The sequence below is a fragment of the Adiantum capillus-veneris genome, chromosome 7 (assembly GCF_014529385.1).
Source record: "Adiantum capillus-veneris isolate H3 chromosome 7, ASM1452938v2, whole genome shotgun sequence".
Taxonomy (NCBI): domain Eukaryota; kingdom Viridiplantae; phylum Streptophyta; class Polypodiopsida; order Polypodiales; family Pteridaceae; genus Adiantum; species Adiantum capillus-veneris.
The window spans coordinates 50,930,312-50,955,072 of NC_140937.1; the positions used below are offsets into that span (position 1 = coordinate 50,930,312).

The 24,761-nt window shown below is 44.1% G+C and overlaps 1 protein-coding gene across 1 annotated transcript in view; it reads left to right on the plus strand.

Annotated features, from left to right (window-relative positions):
* The window catches only part of HIP1 (HSP70-interacting protein 1), a 68,436-nt gene that overhangs the window by 32,220 nt on the left and 11,455 nt on the right, over positions 1–24,761 (plus strand). Inside the window, exons 4-7 of the mRNA XM_086515916.1 lie at positions 9,595–9,682; positions 9,764–9,844; positions 9,957–10,021; positions 10,474–10,614. Of these exons, the coding sequence (XP_086372042.1) occupies positions 9,595–9,682; positions 9,764–9,844; positions 9,957–10,021; positions 10,474–10,614 (375 nt within the window). The remainder of the gene's footprint in view (positions 1–9,594; positions 9,683–9,763; positions 9,845–9,956; positions 10,022–10,473; positions 10,615–24,761) is intronic.

Here is a 24,761-nt window from a genome sequence, read left to right on the forward strand (position 1 = left end):
GATGTGCACAAGACTGCTTTTAGAACAACGTTTGGCCTTTACGAATTTTTAGTGATGCCCTTTGGTCTCACAAATGCTCCTGCTACGTTCAATAGGATGATGGACAGAATTTTCCGTCCACACCAGCAGTTTGTTGGTACATTCTTTGATGACATTATAGTCTACTCAAAGAATGAAGAGGAGCATAGGCATCACTTGGCGGTTGTATTCGAAGAGCTACGCAGTCATAGGTTGCTCATCAATGCAAAGAAAAGTGAATTTTTTCTGGAAGAGATCCACTTTTTGGGACACATTGTCTCAAAAGATGGTGTTAGAATGGATCCTGCAAAAGTTGAAGCGATCAAGTCATGGCCAGATTTGAAGACGGTGCATGATGTCCGAAGTTTCTTGGGATTATGCTCCTATTACAGAAGGTTTATCTGAAATTTCGCTGAGATTGCTTCACCTTTACATGCTCTTTAAAAGAAGGCAGTCACCTTTAGATGGACATAGAAAGAGATTTCAGCTTTTAATCTCTTAAAGGAAAAGATGACTTCAGATCCAGTCATTGTGTTGCCAAATCTTAGGAAGTCATTTGTGGTCCAGTGTGATGCCTGCGGTAGTAGCATTGGTGCTGTGCTAATGCAAGATGGCAGGGTAGTAGCCTATGAGAGCAGAATTTTTCAAGGGCCAGAGATGACCATGCAGGTCTATGAGAAAGAGTTACTGGCTGTGATTCATGCGCTCTTAAGTTGGGAACACTACCTGCTAGGTGCAGACTTTGTTGTCCAAACGGACCATTAGACCTTGCGATACTTCTTGACACAAACAAAGTTATCTGAGAAGCATATGCGATGGGCAAATATCTTGTCCATGTTTCATTTTCAGATTGTGCATGTGGAAGGCAAGAAGAATGTTGTGGTTGATGCCTTGTCAAGGAAGCCACAAATTTCAGCTGTGTCGATTCCTAATCATCATGAACTTGATGATATGAGAGAACAATACGCAAATGATGAAGCTTTTGCAAGGGTCTTCGAGCAGCTAATGGATGGACAACGTCATGAACACTATCTTCTTAAAGACGGGTTCATGATGATGCATGGCAGATTGTGTCACAAAGCCATTGCGACGCAAAGTCATGGAAGAGAGTCATGTCCCACCGTATGCAGGGCATCGTGGTATCGATGCTACAGTTAAGGCGGTTGAGACATTCTTCTATTGGCCTACATTGAGAAGGGATGTGGATGCCTTTGTGCGAGAATGCCTAATATGCCAAAAGATCAAGTTTGACAGGCAAAAGGCACCAGGGTTATTGCAACCACTACCTATTCCAGATAAACCATGGGAAAGTATTGCTATGGATTTTATCTTTGATCTTCCGAGAACGCAGACAGGAAACGATGGTATTTGGACCATTATTTGCAGATTCAGCAAACAGGCTCATTTTATTCCTGTCAGGAAGAAGATAAAGCCAGATCAGATGGCACGCTTGTTTATGAGCAATATTTTCAAGTATCATGGCATGCCACAGTCGATTGTTAGCGACCGTGATCCACGCATGACAAGTTTGTTCTGGAGAGGCTTGTTTGAGAGTATGGGCACCACGCTCAAATTCTCTTCGTCATTTCATCCTCAAACAGATAGGCAGTCAGAAGAGGCAAATTCTACTGTCCTAGATCTGCTGAAGTGCTGTGTGTCAGAGCATAAAGGAAAGTGGAAGCAGTATTTGCCATTGGTGGAGTATGCATACAATAATACAGTGCATTCATCAACTGGCAAGGCACCCTTTGAGATAGTTCAAGGTGGCAAGAAAGTTCCTCCCATACTGCATACAAAGGACAAGATATTTGAAGCAGATAAGTATGTTCAGAACATGGATGAAATGTACAAGAAGGTCAAAGTGGCCTTAGAAAAGACTCAGGCAAAGCAAAAGAAAGCAGTTGATCGTCATCGTCGTGAAGTGGTATATTCTCTTGGTGATTGGGTGCTTTTACGCTTTGAAAAGGCAAGGTTAAAGAAGATGAAGGGCAAGGAAAGACTGTTTCCGAAGCTCAGCATGCGTTACTATGGGCCTTTTCAAGTATGCAACATAATCAGTGATGTTGCATATCGGCTGAAATTTCCTGACAGTTGGAAGATTCACAATGCGTTTCATGTGAGTCTTCTCAGACCCTATGTGGGTGATGTGCCAGAAGATATGTCAGCTGAAGATCAGCCGGAAGTCGAGGAACTTGACGAGATCTTGGTCCCTGAACAGATTTTGGCACACAAGGAAAGGAAAGTGAAAGGCAAGGTTGCTAGGCTTTACTTGGTAAAGTTCAGAAACTATCCACCAATGGATGCTAAGTGGATGGAAGAAGGTGAACTTGCAGAGTCACCAACTGTGTTATCACTTTACCTGGAAGCCTTCGATTTGCAACCTACCTTGACCCCTTGAGTTTCAAAGCTAAATGGATTGTGAGAGTGACAATGGCTTCTGAAACAAATGATGTACATGGTATTTAAAGTGAGCTCAAATCAAATACCTGTTACATGAATGTTAGAGCTGTACAGATTGTCAGTTTGGCAATTGCTCTCATGGAATGTCCAAAAGTTTGGTTAGTGCTATAGAAGTGAGTATTTCTTGTCAGTTTGTCAAGGATACAGTGATTGCTTCTATTGAAGAGTACATGTGTAACTGCATTCTTAAACTGTCGGTTTGGGTATGCTCGAAAGTGTTACGGGATCCAACGTGTACTATAAGACAGTGGCAAAATGTGCAGCTACCATTTTGTCATTGGAAAGTTAGTGACTCAAAGCAATGGCACAGTGCGAAGCTACCACTATGTCATTGGGACAGGGTTCACACGCAGGCAATACATGAGTCGACAAGGTGTTGAATACACCAGGGTTGACAATGAGCATATATGTGTCGTACATGTGTCGACAGGTGTTGAATACATCAGTGTTGACTGTAAGCATGTACGACATAGATGCAAACGACGACGTTTGAGATTTCAAGAGGAGGGTATGTCACCAGCGTGTGACTACTATCTATCTTTTTTGTTGATTTCTTTCTTATTATCTATTTACTTTCACTTTTTGGAAACACCCCCCGGGAAATCTAACTGCCCTGCATTGCATAGCTAGTGTGGAACTGTCCAGAGGGAGTCTAGGCCTGAGGGCAAGAGAGCACTAAGGTTGGACAAAGACTATGGTTAGCCAAAGTGGGGTCATTGACTAGCCAAAGTGGAATCCTTTGCTAAAGAGGCTACATGTCAGTTTTGGATGTGGCCGCAGTGTACAAAGAGGGTCGGATGACCTAGAAAGATACAATGGCAGCATCTCCTAAAATTTAGGGAACTGCTATTTTCGGACCGGAAAATGTGTTGGCGTCATTACCTCCGGAATGACAAGGGGAACGTTTTCTTACTCTGCCGTGAAGTCAACTGGCCAACCAGTTGGGAGATTTTTAGGCGGCAACCCCGAAACGGGAAAATGCTTGTAAATGTGCCAAGTGGCACCTTTTGGTTCACTTGCCTCATGTTGGCGCTGAAGTTAGGAGGGGGAGAGCCTCATTTTCAGTTTTGTCACAGGTTAAGAGCTATGGAGTGCTTGCTTTCCCTCTTATGTACAGTGCGGTGCCAGGAGTGATGCCCTGCACGCTACGCACTCCCCTCTCTCTCTCCCCTTTGGCAGTATGTTATGCCCCTCTAGTGGGCTCTTCATTTGACCAATGTACAGTTGTGTGGGTTCATGCGCGATTGCCGAGGCAAGAACCTCTTTTACAGGTGCTGGATTAGCTTGCGGCTAATCCCCCCGCAGGTACAGGTGAATTCGGAGAGGTTCACGCCAGAAATCTCGTCCGATTCAAAGGGCAAGTAGCCCTACAGGTGCGGGAGCTCGAGGACTTGCTACGGATGCGACCGGCACGCGAAATGGAGCCCGAAACAGTGAATTACAGCCTGCTGTGTATTTTTGCAGGTTTAGGGTTTTGGCCCTAAACGGACCCTAATACCCCCAGGAGGTTCAGGGACGCAAGGGGACCGCTGTATAGGTGATCTGGCGCATTTTCGGGGCTGAAAACAGAGAATTCAGCGTGCTGCAGATTCTCGCAAGGTTTTGCAAAGTGCCCGTATGCGTCGGGAAAGTCATTTAATGCGTGGGAATACTGACCGTGAAGGGTTCTAATACAGTTATGCTGCCGAAATCAGGCCAGAACAATCAAAATTCAGCCAAGGTTGTGCGGGGCAGCTTGGAAAGAACCACAGCGTTTATTCCCTCTTTTAACCAATAAAGAAATACCGAAAGGGGCGCCTAAGTTAGGGGCCAATCTGGTGTCGGTCTTCTCATACAAGTACATTCTAGCATCTGTATCCCATGAGCTGTCAGTGAAACCAGCCCGTAGGGCGGTAGGCGTTGGCTTTCACCCGAAATTCTTTACTTTATACACACACAGTGCACTTTGCAAAAATAACATGCGACGGGAGTTAACACTTGAATACACACACGGCTCGGAAGCTAGAATGCTCCGAGCAGACGCCGACAACCTGTAGGCCCCAAAATTGGCGCCCCTTTCGGTATTTCTTTATTCTTTAGGAGGGTAAATTACAAGGTAAGGTCCTGGGAATCCTTCACGTGTATCCACCTAAATACCATTTGATTTGGCCAAATTTCGGCAGCATAACAGCCCCAAAACTTGCGCGAAACCAATTCCCCTGCTGGAATTCGCTTGCACTGTCGTATACCCTCTGATTCCTGTCCAAAAACAGTAAATTCAGCACGCTGTATTTACTGGTTTTTGCCCTGTTTTCAGCCCCAAACAGTCCCCTAACTGTCCTTTGCCAGTGGGGCACGATTCCCAATGATCCTGGTGTCCGTACGGTTGAAAAACAGTGAATTTACACCGCATACACAGCGTTGATTTTGCACCTGTACGGTGAGGTTATGACCCTCACCAGTGCCTGCTTTGGAGTAGCAGTTAGCTACCCCTGTTCCTGCTCAAGGAGGCTCTTGCCTCAGCACAAAAGCATGAACCCACACAATTGTACATCAGTCAAATGAGTAGCCCTCTTGTGGGGCATCACATAACTGCACGTAGGGGAGAGAGAGAGCAGTGTGTAGTGTGCAGGGCATCACTCCTAGCACCACACTGTACATGAGAGGGAAAGAAAGCACTCCATAGCTCTTAACCTGTGACAAAAGCTGAAATGAGGCCTCTCCCAGCATATATCGAGCACCCCCTCTTCTGCCCTTAACCTGTAATGCATCTGTGAACAAATAGATGCAAAAGGAGAAGATTTCCATGGCTGCCAAAACCTGCGTATCGCTGAAAACGCAGAAAAACAGCCCTGTAAACACGCATCTGATCCCTTCCAATGCTGAAAATGAGCTCCTAGAACCTAGGTAAAGTCATGGGAAGCTCAAAAATGTAGAGAAATGGCTGAAAATCCAAGTTATCAGCCTCCAAAACTGCTCCAGAAAGTCAGTTACGGGTTCTGTTCTCCCAGACTTGGTAAATTGACCACAAAGTGCCACTTGGCACTCATACATGCAATTTCCCCGCATTGGGTTTCCTGCTTAAAAATCTCTCAACTTGTGCATCAGTTGACTTTGCAACAGAGTACTAAAATGTTCACTTGGTCATACCGAAGGTAATGACGCGAACACATTTCACGGCCCAAAATAGCAGTTTCCTAATTTTTAGGAGATGCTTCCGTCGGGCTCCCGCTGGTCTTCTGACCATCTATCCTCATTGGGACCGCATCCAAAAGTGCAATGTGGCCCAACTGTCGGATACTTTTTGGTGGTGATCCCACCTTGACTTTATGCCTTTATTGAGTTCACTTCCTAGTATCCACCAACTTGCTAAGTGCGACGGGGGGGACCTGTATGATCTTGCTCTGAGCCTAGACATCCTCTTACCATACGGATTCCAGTGCCGACCAACTTCCCGTCTGCGGGTGAAACTGCCGTTCACATTGGCCATACAATGTCCGACCATTTGCAACTTCAAAAAGAGGGTCTCAAAAATTAAACAAAAATCATTGGAAAGAAACCAACAACTAAGGTTAGCAGTTGCCACGTCCTCGTGACAGTCAGAGTCACCAAATGTATTGCAGCTTTACCTTGAAGCCTTTGGGTTACAGCCTACTTATGCCCCAACCCAACGTGTGCAAAGGAGGGGTAATGATAGAGCTAGTACATCAAATGTACATATGAATTCAGTACCATAGATTTAAATCGCAAAAGTATGAAGGCCTCATCAAGTCATTTGTATCTATGTATGTTACGACCTCTCTTGCGGATACATGCGATGATAAAAGAGCGTTAATAGCACAAGATCATCAGTGGCGTGTATTTATGGTATGCAATCGAGGACGTTTGCGATTTCAAGAGGGGGGTCTGTCACGAGGACGTGGCAGTTATTAACCATGTCACAGAGATGTGGCAACTGCTATTTGTTTTGAGACCCTCTTTTTGAAGTAGCAAACGGTCGGACATTGTATGGCCAATGTGAACGGTACATTCACCCGCAGAAGGGAAGTGGCCGGCACTGGAATTCGTATGGTAAGAGGATGTCTAGGCTCAGAGCAAGATCATATAGGTCCCCCCGTCGCACTTAGCAAGTTGGTGGATACTAGGAAGTGAACTCAATTAAGGCGTAAAGTCAAGGTGGGACTACCAACAAAAAGTATCCGACAGTTGGGCCACATTGCACTTTTGGATGCGGCCCCAATGAGGATAGATGGTCAGAAGACCAGTGGGAGCCCAACGGAAGCATCTCCTAAAATTTAGGGAACTGCTATTTTGGGCCGTGAAATGTGTTCGCGTCATTACCTTCGGTATGACTAGCGGAACATTTTACAACTCTACCGCGAAGTCAATTGGGCAACCGGTCAAGATATTTTTAAGCGGCAAACCCGAAACGGGCAAATGCTTGTAAATGCGCCAAGTGTCGAATTTTCATGCACTTTTCTCTTGCAGAAGAAGTGGCGCTGAATTTTATGCTCGGAGAGGCCTCATTTCAGTTTTTGTCTCAGGTTAAGAGCTATGGAGTGCTTCCTTTCCCTCTCATGTACAGTGTGGTGCTAGGAGTGATGCCCTGCACACTACACACTGCTCTCTCTCCCCTGCGTGCAGTTATGTGATGCCCCACAAGAGGGCTATTCATTTGACTGATGTACAGTTGTGTGGGTTCATGCTTTTGTGCTGAGGCAAGAGCCTCCTTGAGCAGGAACAGGGGTAGCTAGCTGCTTCTCCAAAGCAGGCACTGGTGAGGGTCATAATGTAACCAGCCCGTAGGGCGGTAGGCGTTGGCTTTCACCCGAAATTCTTTACTTTAAGCACTTACACAGAGCACTTTGCAAAGGAGACCTGTAACGGGAATTAATACTTAATCACACACACGGCTCGGAAGCTAGAATGCTCCGAGCAGACGCCGACAACCTGTAGGCCCCAAAATTGGCGTCCCTTTCGGTATTTCTTTATTCCGTAGGAGGGTAAATTACAAGGTAAGGTCCTGGGAATCCTTGACGTGTATCCACCTAGATACCATTTGATTTGGCCAAATTTCGGCAGCATAACAGCCCCAAAACTTGCGCGGAACCAATTCCCCTGCTAGAACTCACTTGCACTGGCGTATACCCTCTGATTCCTGTCCAAAAATAGTAAATTCAGCACGCTGTATTTACTGGTTTTTGCCCTGTTTTCAGCCCCAAACAGTCCCCCAACTGTCCTCTGCCAGTGGGGCACGATTCCCAATGGTCCTCGCGTCTGTATGGCTGAAAAACAGTAAAATTACAGCGCATACACAGCGCTGATTTTGCACCTGTATGGTAAGGTTATGACCCTCACCAATGCCTGCTTTGGAGCAGCAGCTAGCTACCCCTGTTCCTGCTCAAGGAGGCTCTTGCCTCAGCACAAAAGCATGAACCCACACAACTGTACATCAGTCAAATGAATAGCCCTCTTGTGGGGCATCACATAACTACACGCAGGGGAGAGAGAGCATTGTAGTGTGCAGGGCATCACTCCTAGCACCACACTGTACATGAGAGGGAAAGGAAGCACTCCATAGCTCTTAACCTGTGACAAAAACTGAAATGAGGCCTCTCTCAGCATAAAATTCAGCGCCACTTCTTCTGCAAGAGGAAAGTGCATGAAAATTCGACACTTGGCGCATTTACAAGCATTTGCCCGTTTCGGGTTTGCCGCTTAAAAATATCTTGACCGGTTGCCCAGTTGACTTCGCGGCAGAGTTGTAAAATGTTCCGCTAGTCATACCGAAGGTAATGACGCGAACACATTTCACGGCCCAAAATAGCAGTTCCCTAAATTTTAGGAGATGCTTCCGTTGGGCTCCCACTGATCTTCTGACCATCTATCCTCATTGGGGCGCATCCAAAAGTGCAATGTGGCCCAACTGTCGGATACTTTTTGTTGGTAGTCCCACCTTGACTTTACGCCTTAATTGAGTTCACTTCCTAGTATCCACCAACTTGCTAAGTGCGACGGGGGGACCTATATGATCTTGCTCTGAGCCTAGACATCCTCTTACTATACGAATTCCAGTGCCGGCCACTTCCCGTCTGCGGGTGAATGTACCGTTCACATTGGCCATACAATGTCCGACCGTTTGCTACTTCAAAAAGAGGGTCTCAAAACAAAAAAAATAAACCCCATTGGAAAGAAACCAACAACCAAGGTTAGCAGTTGCCACATCTCTGTGACATGGTTAATAACTGCCACGTCCTCGTGACACATAACCTCACCATAGAGGTGCAAAATCAACGCTATGTATGTGCAGTAATTTTACTGTTTTTCAGCCATACAGACGCGAGGACCATTGGGAATCGTGCCCCACTGGCAGAGGACAGTTGGGGGACTGTTTGGGGCTGAAAACAGGGCAAAAACCAGTAAATACAGCGTGCTGAATTTACTATTTTTGGACAGGAATCAGAGGGTATACGCCAGTGCGAGTGAGTTCTAGCAGGGGAATTGGTTCCGCACAAGTTTTGGGGCTGTTATGCTGCCGAAATTTGGCCAAATCAAATGGTATCTAGGTGGATACTCGTGAAGGATTCCCAGGATCTTACCTTGTAATTTACCCTCCTAAGAAATAAAGAAATACCGAAAGGGGCGCCAATTTTGGGGCCTGCAGGTTGTCGGCGTCTGCTCGGAGCATTCTAGCTTCCGAGCCGTGTGTGTGATTAAGTGTTAATTCCCGTTACAGGTCTCCTTTGCAAAGTGCTCTGTGTGTGTGCTTAAAGTAAAGAATTTCGGGTGAAAGCCAACGCCTACCGCCCTACGGGCCGGTTACAACTCTAGTCTTTATTTGAAGTCTTGGTGAATGCATAAGTAAATATATGAAGTACTCTCAGTTTTAGGCTTTGTGAAAAAATGTACGAATTTTTACGTACCTAAAAACTCAATCCATTCTGTACTACTTACCTTACATACCGAATTTGTACTGAACACTATGTACCTAACTACCTTGGTTGTTTTTAAACTATGAAGCTTTTCCTATGGCTTTCATCAGGTGGAGAGAGCCATATGAACAGATTTTCAATATTCAAATCCCTACAATGTCCTTAGTTACTTATTGATTTGTTCATGTGTACGTGCTAAGACTAGATGGGAGATGCATCTTTAGAAGTGACTGAAGAAATGCGAGACAATGCTCAACTAGCAAAAGGGAAGGCAATGGAGGCTATGGCAGAAGGTAGGAGTTTTTAACAATATTAGTATTTTGTTCGTGTCGTCAATTCTGTGGATCTTGAGCTGGTTTAGAAACTTTCTGCAGGTGATCTTGAGACTGCGGTGAGTTGTTTTACTGAGGCTATCCTTGCAAATCCGGCCTCAGCTATACTCTATGCAAACAGGGGTAATGAGCTGCTGATTCCAAATTTTAACTTCTTGCTTATTTGATGTGTGGGTTAGTACTTTAGGAGATAGTTTAATCAACTTTCTCATTCTAGCTTTAACACATTTTTCAGCTGGTGTTTATGTCAAGATGAAGAAGCCAAATGCTGCAATTCGTGATGCCGAAGCGGCAATTAAGGTAGCTGCTAAGATATGTATGGACACTTGCTTTTTCTGTACTTGTGGAGGGAATGTAATGTGTGCCGGATTATACATAATTTCTTCTCCCCGCCTCCCCCCCCCCCCCCCTTTCTCTCTCTCTCTCTCTCTCTCTCTCTCTCTCTCTCTTTCTCTCTCTCACCACGCCCACATCAGATTCATTACCCTTTTTGGTAAGTAGATGTTCATTAGAATCGAGGATTTTTCCTTTTTATGTTTTTCCTGGATGATTGTATCACATCTCATATGGTTGTAACTTTTGGCCTTAAACGTCGTTTTGGCCTTTCGCGGACATTAACGTAGGTGACATTTCATTTCATTTTTCTCTCTGTGCTGATCCTCTTGTAGTTTTTGTGAACACTTATGTGTTTGTATTTTAGTCTTCTGGTGCTGATCTATGTCTTATTGTTGGCTGATGTGGTTTTATTGCAGATAAATCCAGACTCAGCGAAAGGATATAAATGGAGAGGACAGGCTCAAGCTATGCTAGGGCAGTGGGAGGATGCTGCTAAGGACCTTCATCTTGCTTCAAGGCTTGACTATGATGAAGAGATTGCCATCATTCTCAAAAAGGTCTCTCCCCCCCCCCCCCCCCCTCCCCCCCCTGCCCCCCCCCTTCTGTTCCCCTTCTTCCGGCCCTGTGTTTGTGTGAGTTAATGTGTGCCATACGTAGGTTAAAACAGGTCAACTGGTTCCTCTCTGTAGGATGTCCCCTCTTTTCTACAGCAACAGTAACGGTTAAAAACAGTAAGTCGCTATGTAGATAGACTACTTCATAGAGGGACTGATGCATTCTGAGTAGAGTGAGGTTCAATACTGATACAAGCCTGTGGACTCTCAACTACCTTAAGACATGCTAATCAACTAGAGGATTTCAAGAACACAATGGATGGGCAAGAGCCCTGAGTTGAGTTTCAGAGTCCATCGAAGCACTGAATGGATTCTGTGATGTGTGATGCTTCGAATGCTGTGATCATCTTTACCGCAGTAAAATCATTGTTATTCATGTAAAATGGTAGCTGCGGAGGATATGGATGCATGGTATCAGCTGTGAGTGCCCAAGGCGGATCATACTTGTTCTGCCTTGGGCTCCTAGTAAAGATTATCAAAGTGAATAAGCATAAACGTCCTGTTGGATGGTAGCAGATGACTATCCTTGCACTTGGAATGGTCAATACTACTCTTTTGGCTGCACAATTGGGAGTTGTTTATTCAGCCAAATTGGACGCCAATACTAAGAGGTTTTGTGTGTCATGGAACCTTGATGTGGCCGCTCCATCTGACATCTATAATAGCTGTAGCGATGCTCTGATCGAAGAGCATCTTGTTAAATTCAAATGGGCGAAGTCTGCAAGTGCATGTTCCATTACAAAAAGATTGTTAACATGCAGTCTGAGTACGAGGAAGCTATTTTGTGGCACCTGCGCTATGCTACTTCCCAGTTGGACTCTCCAGCAGTTAACAAAAGATGCTACGTACCTCTTTTCATAGTTTTTTCATATGGCAACCGTACGACATAGGCGTACGTGTATGGACGTATGTTTAAGTATGATTCAGAGTCGTGTAAAATTCCGTATACGGACATGACCTTAAAATTAAGGGGGTATAAACCAAATCAAACTACAGTGACTGAAAGCAATGAAGGATAAACCCCAATAGACTTAAAACAAGCTACAATACTCAATTCATAGGTGGACGCGGGTAATAATTTGCGATGGAATCACAGATCGATCATCAAATGACAGCAGGTCATAGAATATGATATATGATATATCCATGAACCATAACAGGCTAGTGTCCAGACCCAAGGTAGACAAGACATGGGCACAGAGTGGCTAGCTGCCACATCATCAAAAACATCTAGAGACAAAGTCGTGAACTACGAAGCCTATGGCCGATAAGAAAGTAAACCATAAAGTAGGCTATAGCCTCATGAGTCAAGACTTGTCAAAAGTGCATAATCCTCATTATCCTCCTCATATGCAAGACCATCCTCCTCCTCCCCCTTCTCCTCATTGTTGTCATCAATGTCGTAAGTGGAAAGACCAAAATCGCTACACCCTGCTGCATGGCTAGAGAACGGCGGTGGAGCATCCAAATCAAGTGCACCATGCCCCTCTGCTTCAATAGCCTCTCGCCAGTCTTGTAATGCAAGCAAGCGCTCCTCATCCTTCTACATATTTAGCATCTCCAATGTAGTCTCAAGCCGCTCAAAATCTCTCTTTCACTTTTGTAATGAGTCACAGATTTGTGTGTATGTACAAAAGTTTCTCTGTGTGAGAAGGCAAAAGCCTATTCCTTGTCTTCGTGTGTATGAGAGACAAGGTGCTCCAATTTCTTTTACATGGTGATGCACATGAGCTAATGCTTGCAATTTAGGCGTGCAAGCCCCAAATGTCTTCCACTAGTGACCACTTCACATCCTGTTACAGTCTTTTTTCATCTTTTGCATTTGGAAAAGACTCACCTTTAGTTTTATATGCATTTAACTCATCCCCTTGCAATTCCATGTCACCATTTGTGTATCTCCTAAGCAACGTCGTCCACCTTGCATCTACCTCTTTGCCATTGTCCTGGTTTTTGCCTTTCGAAATGGGATGCAACATGTAGTCCACAACATGCAAGGGTGTGTGCATCATATCCATCGGTCAATGCATAGAGTCAATACATCATCCCCTGCCTCTTTTGCAACATCTCTACCATGCGATCAGTGACCTCATAAATCAATCCCATGGTTGCACCTTCCCTGGCTGTCAAGCGCAACATCTTTAAAAAGGGGCACAAAGCTTCACAATAACCTTGGCCTTTTCACAAAAACTTGCAGAGTACACAGTTTCCGAAACCTCCATTGCATTTGGACTTTTGAACATAGCCATTCTTAGAAACTTATCATCAAGCATCAATTTACGCAAGTCATATGTGCATCTTTCATCCAAAAGGTTGCTTAACATAATGTAAGTGTATACAAAGCGAGTACCTACTGGTTTTACCGAGTCTTTCTTGCTAATTTTTCTGAAAATTGCAAGAACCATAGACTTTCTAGTCACAAAAGTCACAATCTTCGTTGCTTTTACCAACAGGGGAGCAACCCAATCAAGTTTTCCAATATCCTCAAACAAGAGGTCCAAGCAATGGCAAGTGCATCTTGTAAAGAAAATGTTTGGCCCCTCTTCCTTAACCAAGCAACCTGCAAAAACACAATTGGCCGTATTGTTTGTAACTGGCTTGGACACTCCAAGCAAGAAATCAATAGCAACACATGAACAAAAACTTCATAATCACTGGACTTTGATATCTATCTATCTATATATATATATATATATATATATATATATATATATATATATATATAGAGAGAGAGAGAGAGAGAGAGAGAGAGAGAGAGAGAGAGAGAGAGAGAGAGAGAGAGTTTTAACGTCGTAGGAAACTATCCCTATATATATATATATATATATATATATATATATATATATATATATATATATATAGAGAGAGAGAGAGAGAGAGAGAGAGAGAGAGAGAGAGAGAGAGAGAGAGAGAGAGAGAGAGAGAGAGAGAGAGAGAGAGAGTTTTAACGTCGTAGGAAACTATCCCAAGAGACCTTAAAGATCTAGCCGACGAGAGAGAGAGAGAGAGAGAGAGAGAGAGAGAGAGAGAGAGAGAGAGAGAGAGAGAGAGAGAGAGAGAGAGAGAGAGAGAGTTCCGTGCCAAGAGGTATTGGCCCCAAAGAGTGACGCCCCTTTCGATATTTCTCTTTATATTCATCTTTGAGCAAAGTATAACTCCTCGCGGGTGCTCGCTCTCAGACTCTGCGTCCAGATGCTCTACAGAGTGAGGCCCCTTGGGTCACTCATAAACATTACAAGGGATGCTAAAAGCAGAGCCCCAAAAGCTTCAAGCTCAAAAGCAATAATCTTTCAAAAGCAACTAGCTGAAAATCTGCTAGTAAAATCAGTCAGGGCAAAAAGCGGAATTTCGTACAGCTCTTCCACGTCAGCCTGTCAGCGCAAAAAGCGGGATATTCGTATAGCTTGCTATGTCAACAGCTGTCAGCGTCAAACGCGGAAATCCGTACTGTTTACCGTCTGCTGCCACGGCAGCAATTTGTATAGGGCACCACGTCATCAGTTTGTGACATACCCCCCTCTTGAAAGAATTGTAATCGTCCTCGATTACGCCTGCAAAGCAGACAGAGGCCATAAACTGTCTTAGTAGACACTACTATTAGTATCGACATACTAGACACGACACATCTAGCACTGTTACAAATCGAAAGTCACATCACAGAACATCACTTGACATCACATGACAAATCACAGAAAAATTCATTTTAAATCTCAGACCATGACCATCAGCAACGTATATAGTAATCACATCTATATCCATTTCGGAGCTCACCGATCCGCCATTAACTAATCCTTATTGTGATCATGTCTATAGAGATTTATGAGACCGAAATGCTACATTCATTTCGTCTTTCAGTTTCTGTACTCAAATAAGTCAACTATAAATCAATCATATTCTTTTTCGGGAATTCCGTGTCATAAAGTCATACAGCAGAATATTGGTCAGCCCATTAGTATCCCTGAAACCCAAAGGGGACATTAGTGACTTTATTCAAAATCGGGTAATCCGCTGATAAAGGAGCGAAGTGACTCCCCTCTTGTGCAAACCGTTGTACTAGATTCACCCTTATTGAATTCGGGGTTCTATTGGAGTAGACTATGCTAAACCGAATGCTTCAAGGTAAAGTTCCAAAATCTGAGGAGTATTTGCCAGGTCCTCCTCCTCCATCCACTTTCGCATCCAATGCGGAATAGTTCTTGAATTTAACCAAGAACCGCTTAATCACTTTACCTTTTATCTTTCTTTCCTTGTGTGCCAAAATCTATTCTGGAACAAGTATCTTCTCGCTTTCTTTCACTTCAGGTTGCTCATCAGGCTCCCCATCAATTGGCACATCACCTTTAGAAGACTTCAAGAGACTCACATGGAATACATTGTGAATCTTCCAAGTATCATGCAGCTTGAGTCGAAAGGAGATGTTATTTATCTTTTCTTTAATCTGGAAAGGGCCATAATATCTCATGTTGAGCTTTGGAAAAAGCCACTCCTTTCCTTTTTGTTTTCTTAGGCGTGCCTTTTCAAAACGTAAGAGCACCCAATCGTCTTCCTTTAATTTCAAATCGCGACGATGTCGATTTGCTACCTTCTTATGTCGTTCTTGAGATTTCTCTAAAGCCTCTTGGACCTTGGCAAAAGCAGTGTCCAAGTCCCTCGTATACTTGTCGGCTTCAAAAATCTTATCCTACGTCTTAGGAATGTTCTGATCTACCAGCTGATTCCCTTTTCCTTTCTTTCCTTGTGCAGTGGGACCTACGAGTAGTGTCTTTTGTTCCTCTGTCCATTGGCACGTCAGAGTCAATCATTGGAACCTTGAGACGCACTATCATCTGATTCCTCTTTCTTTGGAATCCTTTGATGAACTTGCATGTGGTATCCTTAGTTCGTCAGAACCCTTTGATTCTCCAGAATCGTGTGATGAGCTATCATCTAGTTCCCTTGATTCATTCTCTTCACTGACAGCCTCTTGCCTTTTTGAGGTGGATACTATCTTACCCGGCGGCATGCATTTCAAATCGTTGCTTAGTCATGTCCCATAAGTCTCTGAATGGAGTCAGACTTTTGGTTTAAAGCATAGTCTTGAATCTCTCTAGCAAACCAGAGCAAAACCGCTCAATCTGGTCTTTCAAAGTAATCTTCCGAAAGGAAGACACTCGCAAACAAGTATCCCAAAATCTCACGTCGCATGCGTTTCTTTGCGTAACAAAAGAGTAGATCACCATGCTGACGTGGCAGGCTAGTGGGTAATGCGTCGCTAGGCTTACGTGGTGTCACAAAGTGATGACGTGGCGGACAACAGAAACCCTAATTTTTGCCAGAAACCCTAAAATTCTTGCAAACCCTGATTTTTGCCAAAAACCCCGATTTCCGGAAATCGCGGAGGCTAAAAAAAAAATAAAAAAATAAAAAATAAAAAAAATAAAAAAATGATGAGCGACGCGAATTTTGCTTTTTTTTATTAAAAAAGAGAAAAAACTCTCTAAGAGAGAGAGAACTGATGCTTTTTATTTTAAAAGCTTTTGGGGCTCTGCTTTTGGGCATCCCTTGTACCTTTAAATTAGTGGTGAGGGCCTCACTTCTCAGAGCTTTTTGACGTAGAGTCTGAGAGTGAAACCCTAACCGCTCTCTTGTACTTTGATGATTGATTAATACAAAAAGAAATACCGAAAGGGGCGCCAGTCTTTGGGGCCAATATCTCTAGGCACGGAACTCCGCCGGGCCAGTGCAAATCTATTGTGATGTGTGAATTGTTTTGAAGTGGTTATTTGGTGCTGTCGCGGTTGATTCTTGACTTGGAGTGTCCAAGTCTGTTACACGTGGCAGACCGTACGCAGCTCCGCAATTTTCGCTAACATGTTGACGCGGCAACGTACGGATTTTCCGAAATTACGCTGACTGATTTTGATTGCTTTTACTACAAATCATAGAAACAGTTGCTTTTGGGACTATTGCTTTTGAGTTTGAAGCTTTTGGGGATCTGCTTTTAGCATCCCTTTGTAACCTTTATAATGAATCCAAGGGGGCTCACTCTGCAGAGTATCTGGAGGCAGAGTCTGAGAGCGAGCACTGTCGGGAGTTCTACTTTGCTCAAAGATTAATATAAAAAGAAATACCGAAAGAGGCGCCAGTCTTTGGGGCCAATACCTCTGGGCGCGAAACTACACCGTGTCGTCTTTGTGAACTGATTTGAAGTGAATCTTTGTTGCGTCGCAGTAGAATCTTGACTTGGGGTGTCCAAGTTTGTTACGGTGGTATCAGATCATAGAAAGATTCTTCTAATACGGAGGATCCGATCCTTTTTGCAGCGCACAGGTTTCGGGAAAGAATCTTCGTGTCCCGATCCCAGACTTATTAGCCACTCCTACCCTTCATACATCCTGTCTTTATCGCTCTGTCTTACATGGCATAAAGCCATAAAGAATCCCAGATTACACATGGGTTCTCGTGAAGAATTTGACAGAGATCACACCTCTCAGTGGGAAAGCAAAGAAAACTCGAAGATCCGGCGCGGGAACTGAAGAAAAGAATGAAGATTTGGCTAAATTTTTTTTCGGACAAGTTTGCCAGAATGGAGTACAAACGTCTACTGCAAATTGGCATATGTGTGAACAGATTGATTAAGTACTCCAAGAACTCGAGATTGGCGAGACACTTGAAGAATTACCCGATTGATAAGATTTACTCGAGATGGCATGTAGCCATTGCTTCTCCTCTCAGGTAGGGAGGAAAGCCGAAAGGACAGACGAGTGCAAAACCTGTACACGCAGAAAGAGATGGACTAGAACTCAAAGGACCACCAAAAGATAAACTTGAGAGTTATTGAGCAGCAATCGAGTGCGGAAGAAAAGGAAAGATGAAAGCAGAACTAGTACCACATTGAGTGGGGCCCGAACCGAATTAGATCAACGAAAGTACAAAACTTTGATGCGCTCGGGGCAAAGTGAAAGATCAGGAAGCCCTCATTATTCTTTGATGGAGGAGCCAAGCCCAACTTCGTGAATTGGCGGCTCGATTTGGAACTACGCCTGACAAGCTGAGGCCACAGGTGGAAGTAGTCCTAGTGGCACCTGGACGGGTTGTTTCCATTACACTAATCATTGGCAAACTTCGTTTGCAATTTCAGGGGTATTTAGGGCACGAGGACTTCTACGTAATGCCGTTATGAAGGTTGTGACGTCTTGCTCGAAATCCCTTGGTATCGCAAGAGCAACGCTGTGGTTGACTATCGGACTGAGAAAGCGACTTTGACAAATGAAGGGCAAAGAGATTGTCCTTGTTGAAATTCAGTTTCTTCACTCCATTTTTTTTTAGAGAACTGAATGATGATTAAAGGTCGAATATGTTTGACCTTGAAAAGAAACGACAAGATTTTTCTGCAAAAGAGGCTGACTGTTTCTGTGAAGGCGTACAAAGCGAGTTACCTCCTTTACGTTGTGAACATCATAGGATTATTCGATGTAGTACACCACCAAACCGACCACCTCACAGCATTGGTCGAGGTCAACATACAGAAACAATGAACTAGAACATATTTTCACATTACGAGGATCGATGATATACTCGACAGACTTCAGAATTCTCTTGCCTAATTGATATGAAGAAGTGATTATCATCATATCTGTATTACTCCTAGAGACGTCTACAGGACATCTTTCAAGATGACTTTTTGGATTTTCACAGAATACCGATCATTTGTGGGTTTTCTAGACATTGAGGAAGAAATTGCTTATACACGTGAAAAAGAGTGAATTTTTCTTGCCGGAGATACACTTTTTGGGACACATAGTCTCAGCAGCAGGAGCACATATGGATTTGCCCGATTTAAAGAATGTTCATGAAGCTAGAAGCTTCTTGGGCTTATGTTCTTACTACTGGCGATTCATTCGAAAGTTTGTAGAGGTAGCTTCCCCTTTGCACATTCTAACACAGAAAGGAGTCCCTTTTTCGTGGGGACCCATAGAGGTGATTGTCTTTCAGACATTGAAAGAGAAATTGACTACGAGACCAGTATCGACTTTGTCGGATTTGCAAAAGTCATTCGAAGTATATTGTGATGCTTGTGGTTGTAGTGTGGGTGGGGTCTTAATGCAAGAAGGCCATGTTATTGCCTATGAGAGCCGATTGTTTTCAAGGCCGGAATTGACAACACAGATTTATGAGAAAGAGCTTTTGGCGGTTATCCATGATCTTACTCAGTGGCGATATTACCTACTCGGAGCCGATTTTACGGTCTTCATTGATCATGAGAGTTTACGCTACTACTTGTCACAGAAGCAACTTTCGGAAAAGCAGATGTGGTGGGCTAACATCTTGTCACAGTTTCACTTCCAGATTGTCCATGTATAGGGACAAAAGAACTTGGTGGCAGATGCTTTGTCTTAGAAGTCGTTAGTCTTGGCTATTTCCGCAATTCATCATAGAAGCTTCAGGGACATGGTTGATTAGTACGCGACAGATTGTTAGGTGTAGCGGAATGAATGTTTGCGCTTTGCTCAAGATGAGTGCTCCGAACTGTGCTCAAGATTCCTTTTAGTTCTTATGGAAGGAAGAGCCTTCCGTTCTTAATGGAAAATGCTATGATCACAACAAAGTGAACGGACATTGTGCGTGCGAGTGTATGAGACTGAGAGATAGAGAGAGAAGAGAGATACGACACCAGAGACGACGTAAAACCCTCCTCCAAAGGCCCCACTCTCGTCGGCGAGAGTGGTCTACTTATGATTGCACAATCTGGTACAATGGTGATGCATGAGACTGATGCAAGTCTAGGCTATGTCGACGATGACGACGGCGATGACGAAGTCGACGTAAGGGCTGAAATCTGCAGTCTTTCTACTGCTGTCCAAAAACGCTATGGGCTGAAATCCGCAAATCTTCTATTTGCTGAATTCTGACTCTATGTCGATGACGACGATGCAACGACGACGCACTGAAAATGCAGATGCTGAAATCTGCGTTTTCCGGGCTGAAGCTGTAAACTTCGCGGAAACTGACCGTGCGGCGAGGATTGCTACGGGAAGGTGAGATCTGCGAGGTTCGGGACTTGATCTGCGATGTCTGACTGCTGAAAACTGAAAACGCTGATCCTAGGGCTGATTCTGTCCCGATAGATCTGCAAAACGCTGAGGTTGCTGGTAGATGCAAAAACGCTAGGTGCTGAAATTTGTGATTCTGTCGCTGGGATTTTGCAGATGCAAAAACGCTAGGCTGATCTGCTGTGGTCTTGTCAGCGTGGCTCTGCAAAGCAAAACGCTGGCTGATATGCGGTGTCTTGTCCAAAAACGCTAGCTAAGATGCTGTGGAGCAAAAACTCTAGAAGCCTTTGGGGTCTTGCTGAGAAGGTGCCTGTTGAGCGGTGCTCCTGCTACCTCTTCTGCCAGAAAGTGCTAACTTGGGTTTGCTTATATATTTTCTTAGCAAAATTGCCCTACCTACTTTTGTTGGGAAGTCACTTAAAAAATGTCAAAAATAGGGAAAATAGGCTAAATGCAGTGGAAAATTCCCCTGACTGAATCTGATGGATTCTGAAGGGAATACTGATGATCATGCTGTGTGCAACCAGAGGATATGCATCTATGCTAAGTGACTGGGCATGCATGGTCTACGAATAGACTCACAAAAGTGCCAGATCACTTCTAAATCTAGACTGACTGGATTGATTGAACCTTGGTCATGCTGTAGCTTGTCCACGGACACATAGGGTTGGATGTGTCACGTGCACAGATCTAGATTTTTCTAAAGTATTCACTCGAATACAAAATGGGGAGGTAGTAGTAGGATATTCCATACATGATGGCTACTTGATGAAGAAAACGATGTTGTGCGTTACACAACCGTTGAGGGAAAAGGTTCTAATTGAATACCATTGTCTACCTTTTACGGGTCACCACGGCATTGACACCACCTTGAAAGGTGTGAAGCGTTAGTTCTTTTGGCCGAGACTCAAGAAGGATGTGAACGACTTTGTACGCAGTTGCTTGGTATGCCAAAAGGTCAAGTTTGATAGGCATAAAGCACTGGGATTGTTACAGCCTTTACCCATTCCCACCCGCCCCTAGGAAAGTATTGCTATGGATTTCATTTTTGATCTCCCAAAGACAGAGAGTGGGCATGATGGCATTTGGATTGTCATCGACAGATTTAGCAAGCAAGCTCACTTCATTTCAGTGAAGAAAACTATCACAACTTGGTGACGTGGCTGCCCATGGTACACACACACGTGCCTCGGCTCGCTGTAGTGCTGACGTGGCTTTCAAAAATTTCGTCGTAGAACGCGGTGGCAGTGCTGACATGGCAGCAGCGTACGGATCCCCGCATTTCACGGCGCATTTTTTGGGCTGCTGTACGGAGGTTTCCTCTACGCAAAAAGTTGGCATGCTTTATTCTACGCGAGAGAGAGAGAGAGAGAGAGAGAGAGAGAGAGAGAGAGAGAGAGAGAGAGAGAGAGAGAGAGAGAGAGAGAGAGAGAGAGAGAGAGAGAGAGAGAGAGCTTTATTTGAATTGCTTTATTTTATCAAAGCAAGGCTTGAGAGTAAAAGAAGCTTTATTTTTGAACGCTTTTGATTTTCAGCTATTCGGGCTCTGCTTTTGGAATCCCTTGTAACTCTTTATAAGTGTGGTTTGGGCTCCCACTTCTTAGAGCATCTGGATGCAGAGTCTGAGAGTGAGACCCACCCACTCCCTTGTACTTTGTGCAACAGATTTAATACAAAAAGAAATACCGAAAGGGGCGCTAGTCTTTGGGGCCAATATCTCTTGGCACGGAACTTTGTCGGGCCGGTGTCGAATCGAATTGTGAAGTGTTTTGAAGTAAATTCATGTCGTGTAGCGGTAGGTTCTTGACTTGGAGTGTCCAAGTTTGTTACAAAAACAATTAAGCCGGATCATTTAACAGATTTTCAGATTACATGGCATGCTTGAGATAATAGTCTTTGACAGAGATCCTCGATTCACGAGTTTGTTTTGGAAGGATATTTGGGGGAACATTGGCACACGGTTGCAATTCTCGTCATGTTTCCACTTGCAGATAGATGGGCAATCTGAGATTGCAAATTCAGTCGTACTGGATTTGTTGAAATCTTCTTCTTTGGATCAGAAGACTACATGGGAAAAGTATTTGCCCTTGGTGGAGTTTGCCTACAATGACACACGGGAAAAACGCCATTTGAAGTGTTCGAGGGTGCTAAGAAGCTTCTTCAATTTCTAAGCACCTAAGACAAGACTCTTTTGAAGACGATTTTTGAAACAAGTGTAGAAGGCATAGAAGGCCATCTAGCTGTTTAAAGGAGGAGAGGTCATCCTCTTTTGAGAATGACGAGATTAACAAGAAAACCAAGGAGTTCAAGGAAGGGAGTTTGGCCAGGACACCCATCTAGCCCTTGAGGTGAACAACAGTTTGACGTTGCCTTCTTTGGAGCGTGGTTCTCAGAAGATCGCAGGGACTTGAAAAGAATGATGAATATGCAAGAGATGTCATTATGCGTTGGCATCACTTGAAAATGATTGAAAAAGGTACATAGGATGAGTACAGCCAGAGATTTTGGGATACTTGTGTCACAAAGTGATGACGTGGCTGCCAAAAACCCTGAAATCCTAACCCTAAAATCAAAAACCCTAATTTTGTGGAAACCCTAACCCTAAAATCAAAAACCCTAATTCTATGAAAACCCTAACCCTAAAATCAGAAACCCTAATTTTGTGAAAACCCTAACTCTGAAAAGGAAAAGCTGACGTGGCTGGCCGTATAGCAGTCCCGGAATTTGCGGAGAACCTGCCACATGGCAACAGTACGGACGTCCGCAAAAAGTGACGCATATTGCAGCAGCTCAGCGTTTTGGACAGCCTTTGGACAGTGCTTTTTGCTACGCATTGCATGAGAAAGAGACTCTTGCTTTATTTTACACTAAGCAGGAGAGAGAGAAAGAGTTCTTGCTTTATTTTCAAAGCTTTTACTTCAAGCTTTTGATGTCAGCTTTTAGGGCTCTGCTTTTAGCAACCCTTGTACCTTGAAACACGTGAGCAGGCCACTCACAACTTAGAGCATCTGGACGCAGAGTCTGAGTGTGAGCGCCTATCCGCACTCTTGTACTTTGAACTCAGATTAATACAAAAAGAAATACCGAAAGGGGCGCCAGTCTTTGGGGCCAATATCTCTAGGCACGGAACTCCGTCGGACCAGTGTTGAATCAATTGTGAACTGTGAACTATTTTGAAGCGGTTATTTGGTGTTGTCGCGGTAGATTCTTGACTTGGAGTGTCCAAGTCTGTTACAGTGGTATCAGAGCATGGCCGATTTCTCTTCTATGGGAAATCCGATCCCAATTTTTTATTCCGCGGCACCTATGGCTTCAGGCAAAGAGTAGACGACTCCCTCTGCATCCGGAGATGCGGTAAGGGATCACAACGAAGATTCATGCGAGGAGTATGGCCTGCCTCGGCCTACTCAGGCGGAGCGTCGACAATTGATCGGCGATGCAGCGATGCAACAAAGATGATGCTTAATTTTGCCAAGGACTCGAAATTGGCTAAAGATATGAGCAAGACTTCTTTTGAAGAGGTGCACACGCAGTGGTAGAAAACCACAAAACCACCGCGAAAACCCGCTCTCAAGAAACCTCCTACTCCCAAGAAGTATACATAGAAGGAATTAGAAGAGGTGGTTGATGCACGAATTGCTTAGCTTTTTGACGCGTAGAACAAAGCTAAAAAGCACGACAAAAGGCAGAAGAAAGGTGCTGACTTCCCGGGTTATTTGGGTCGTCAATCTACTTTTGAAAAGGCAAGAAAGCAGAAGAAGCGTGTTCGATTTGAAGGAGTACCTAGTTCTTCTTCTTCTTCTTCTTCTGACAGTTCTTCTAGCTCATTTGACTCGAGCTAAGAAGACCGAAAAGGCAAAAAGTGGAGCAAGAAGCAACGCTTCGAAAAGGGCAAGAAAAAGGCAAAGAAGTCTAAATCTCGCCCCGTAATTGACAGTTCGACAGAGGAGTCGTCTATAGACAGTTCGGACTCTGATGACAACAACTTTTATGCAAAGAAGAAGAATTTTTACAAAGCCAACCCTTATGACTTTCTGGAAGATAAAAGCAAGAAAGTCTGAGAGTTTAAGGAAGGTGGACAGTCAATTAAATTTGACACGTTTTCTGGATATAGAGATGCTTCGAAGGCTTTGTCTTTTGTACAACAGTTTGACATCGCTTTCGCGGGAGGGCGTTACTCAGAGAACTCTAAGATTCGGAGAGCTGCCTCTTACTTTAAGGGGAATGCTCGAACTTGGTGGTCCAAGCTTCTATTAAACAAGACGGCAATTAAATGGTTGAAATTCAAGAGGCTTTTTATTTCTTCTTGGCTGACTCGAGAGTATGAACGTGATATACGAACTGCTTGGAACCATCTTCGGATGACCATGAAGGATACAATGGACGCTTATTTCGAGAGATTTTGGATCTCTTTTCTACCCGCCTCTTTTCTGGAGTCTTTTAAGGCGATGTGCTCGATGATGGGGAGCTAGATGAGCAACCCGAAGTGGAGGAAAGCAAGGAGATACTCGTTCGAGAAAAGATATTGGCACATGAAGATAGAAAGATCAAAGGTAAAGTGGTCTGTCACAAATTGGTGACGTGTCATGCTCGGGCGGCAATTGAAGAAAGAGAGAGCTTTTGTTTGCTTTATTCCAGAGAGAGAGAGAGAGAGAGAGAGAGAGAGAGAGAGAGAGAGAGAGAGAGAGAGAGAGAGAGAGAGATGGTGAAAAGTAGAAGGCTTTTGCTTCATTTTAAAAGCTTTTGATTTTCAGCTTTTGGGCTCTGCTTTTAGCATCCTTTTTAATCTTTAAATATGCAGGCAGGACCTCATAACTCGGAGCATCTAGACGTAGAGTCTGAGTGTGAGCGCTTACCCGCACTCTTGTACTTTGAACTCAGATGAATACAAAAAGAAATACCGAAAAGGGCACTAGTCATTGGGGCCAATATCTCTATTCACGGAACTCCGCCGAGCCAGTGTCGAATCAATTGTGAATTGTGAACTGTTGTGTAGTGCTTATTTGTGCTGTCGTGGTAGATTCTTGACTTGGAGTGTCCAAGTCTGTTGTCGGGAGACGT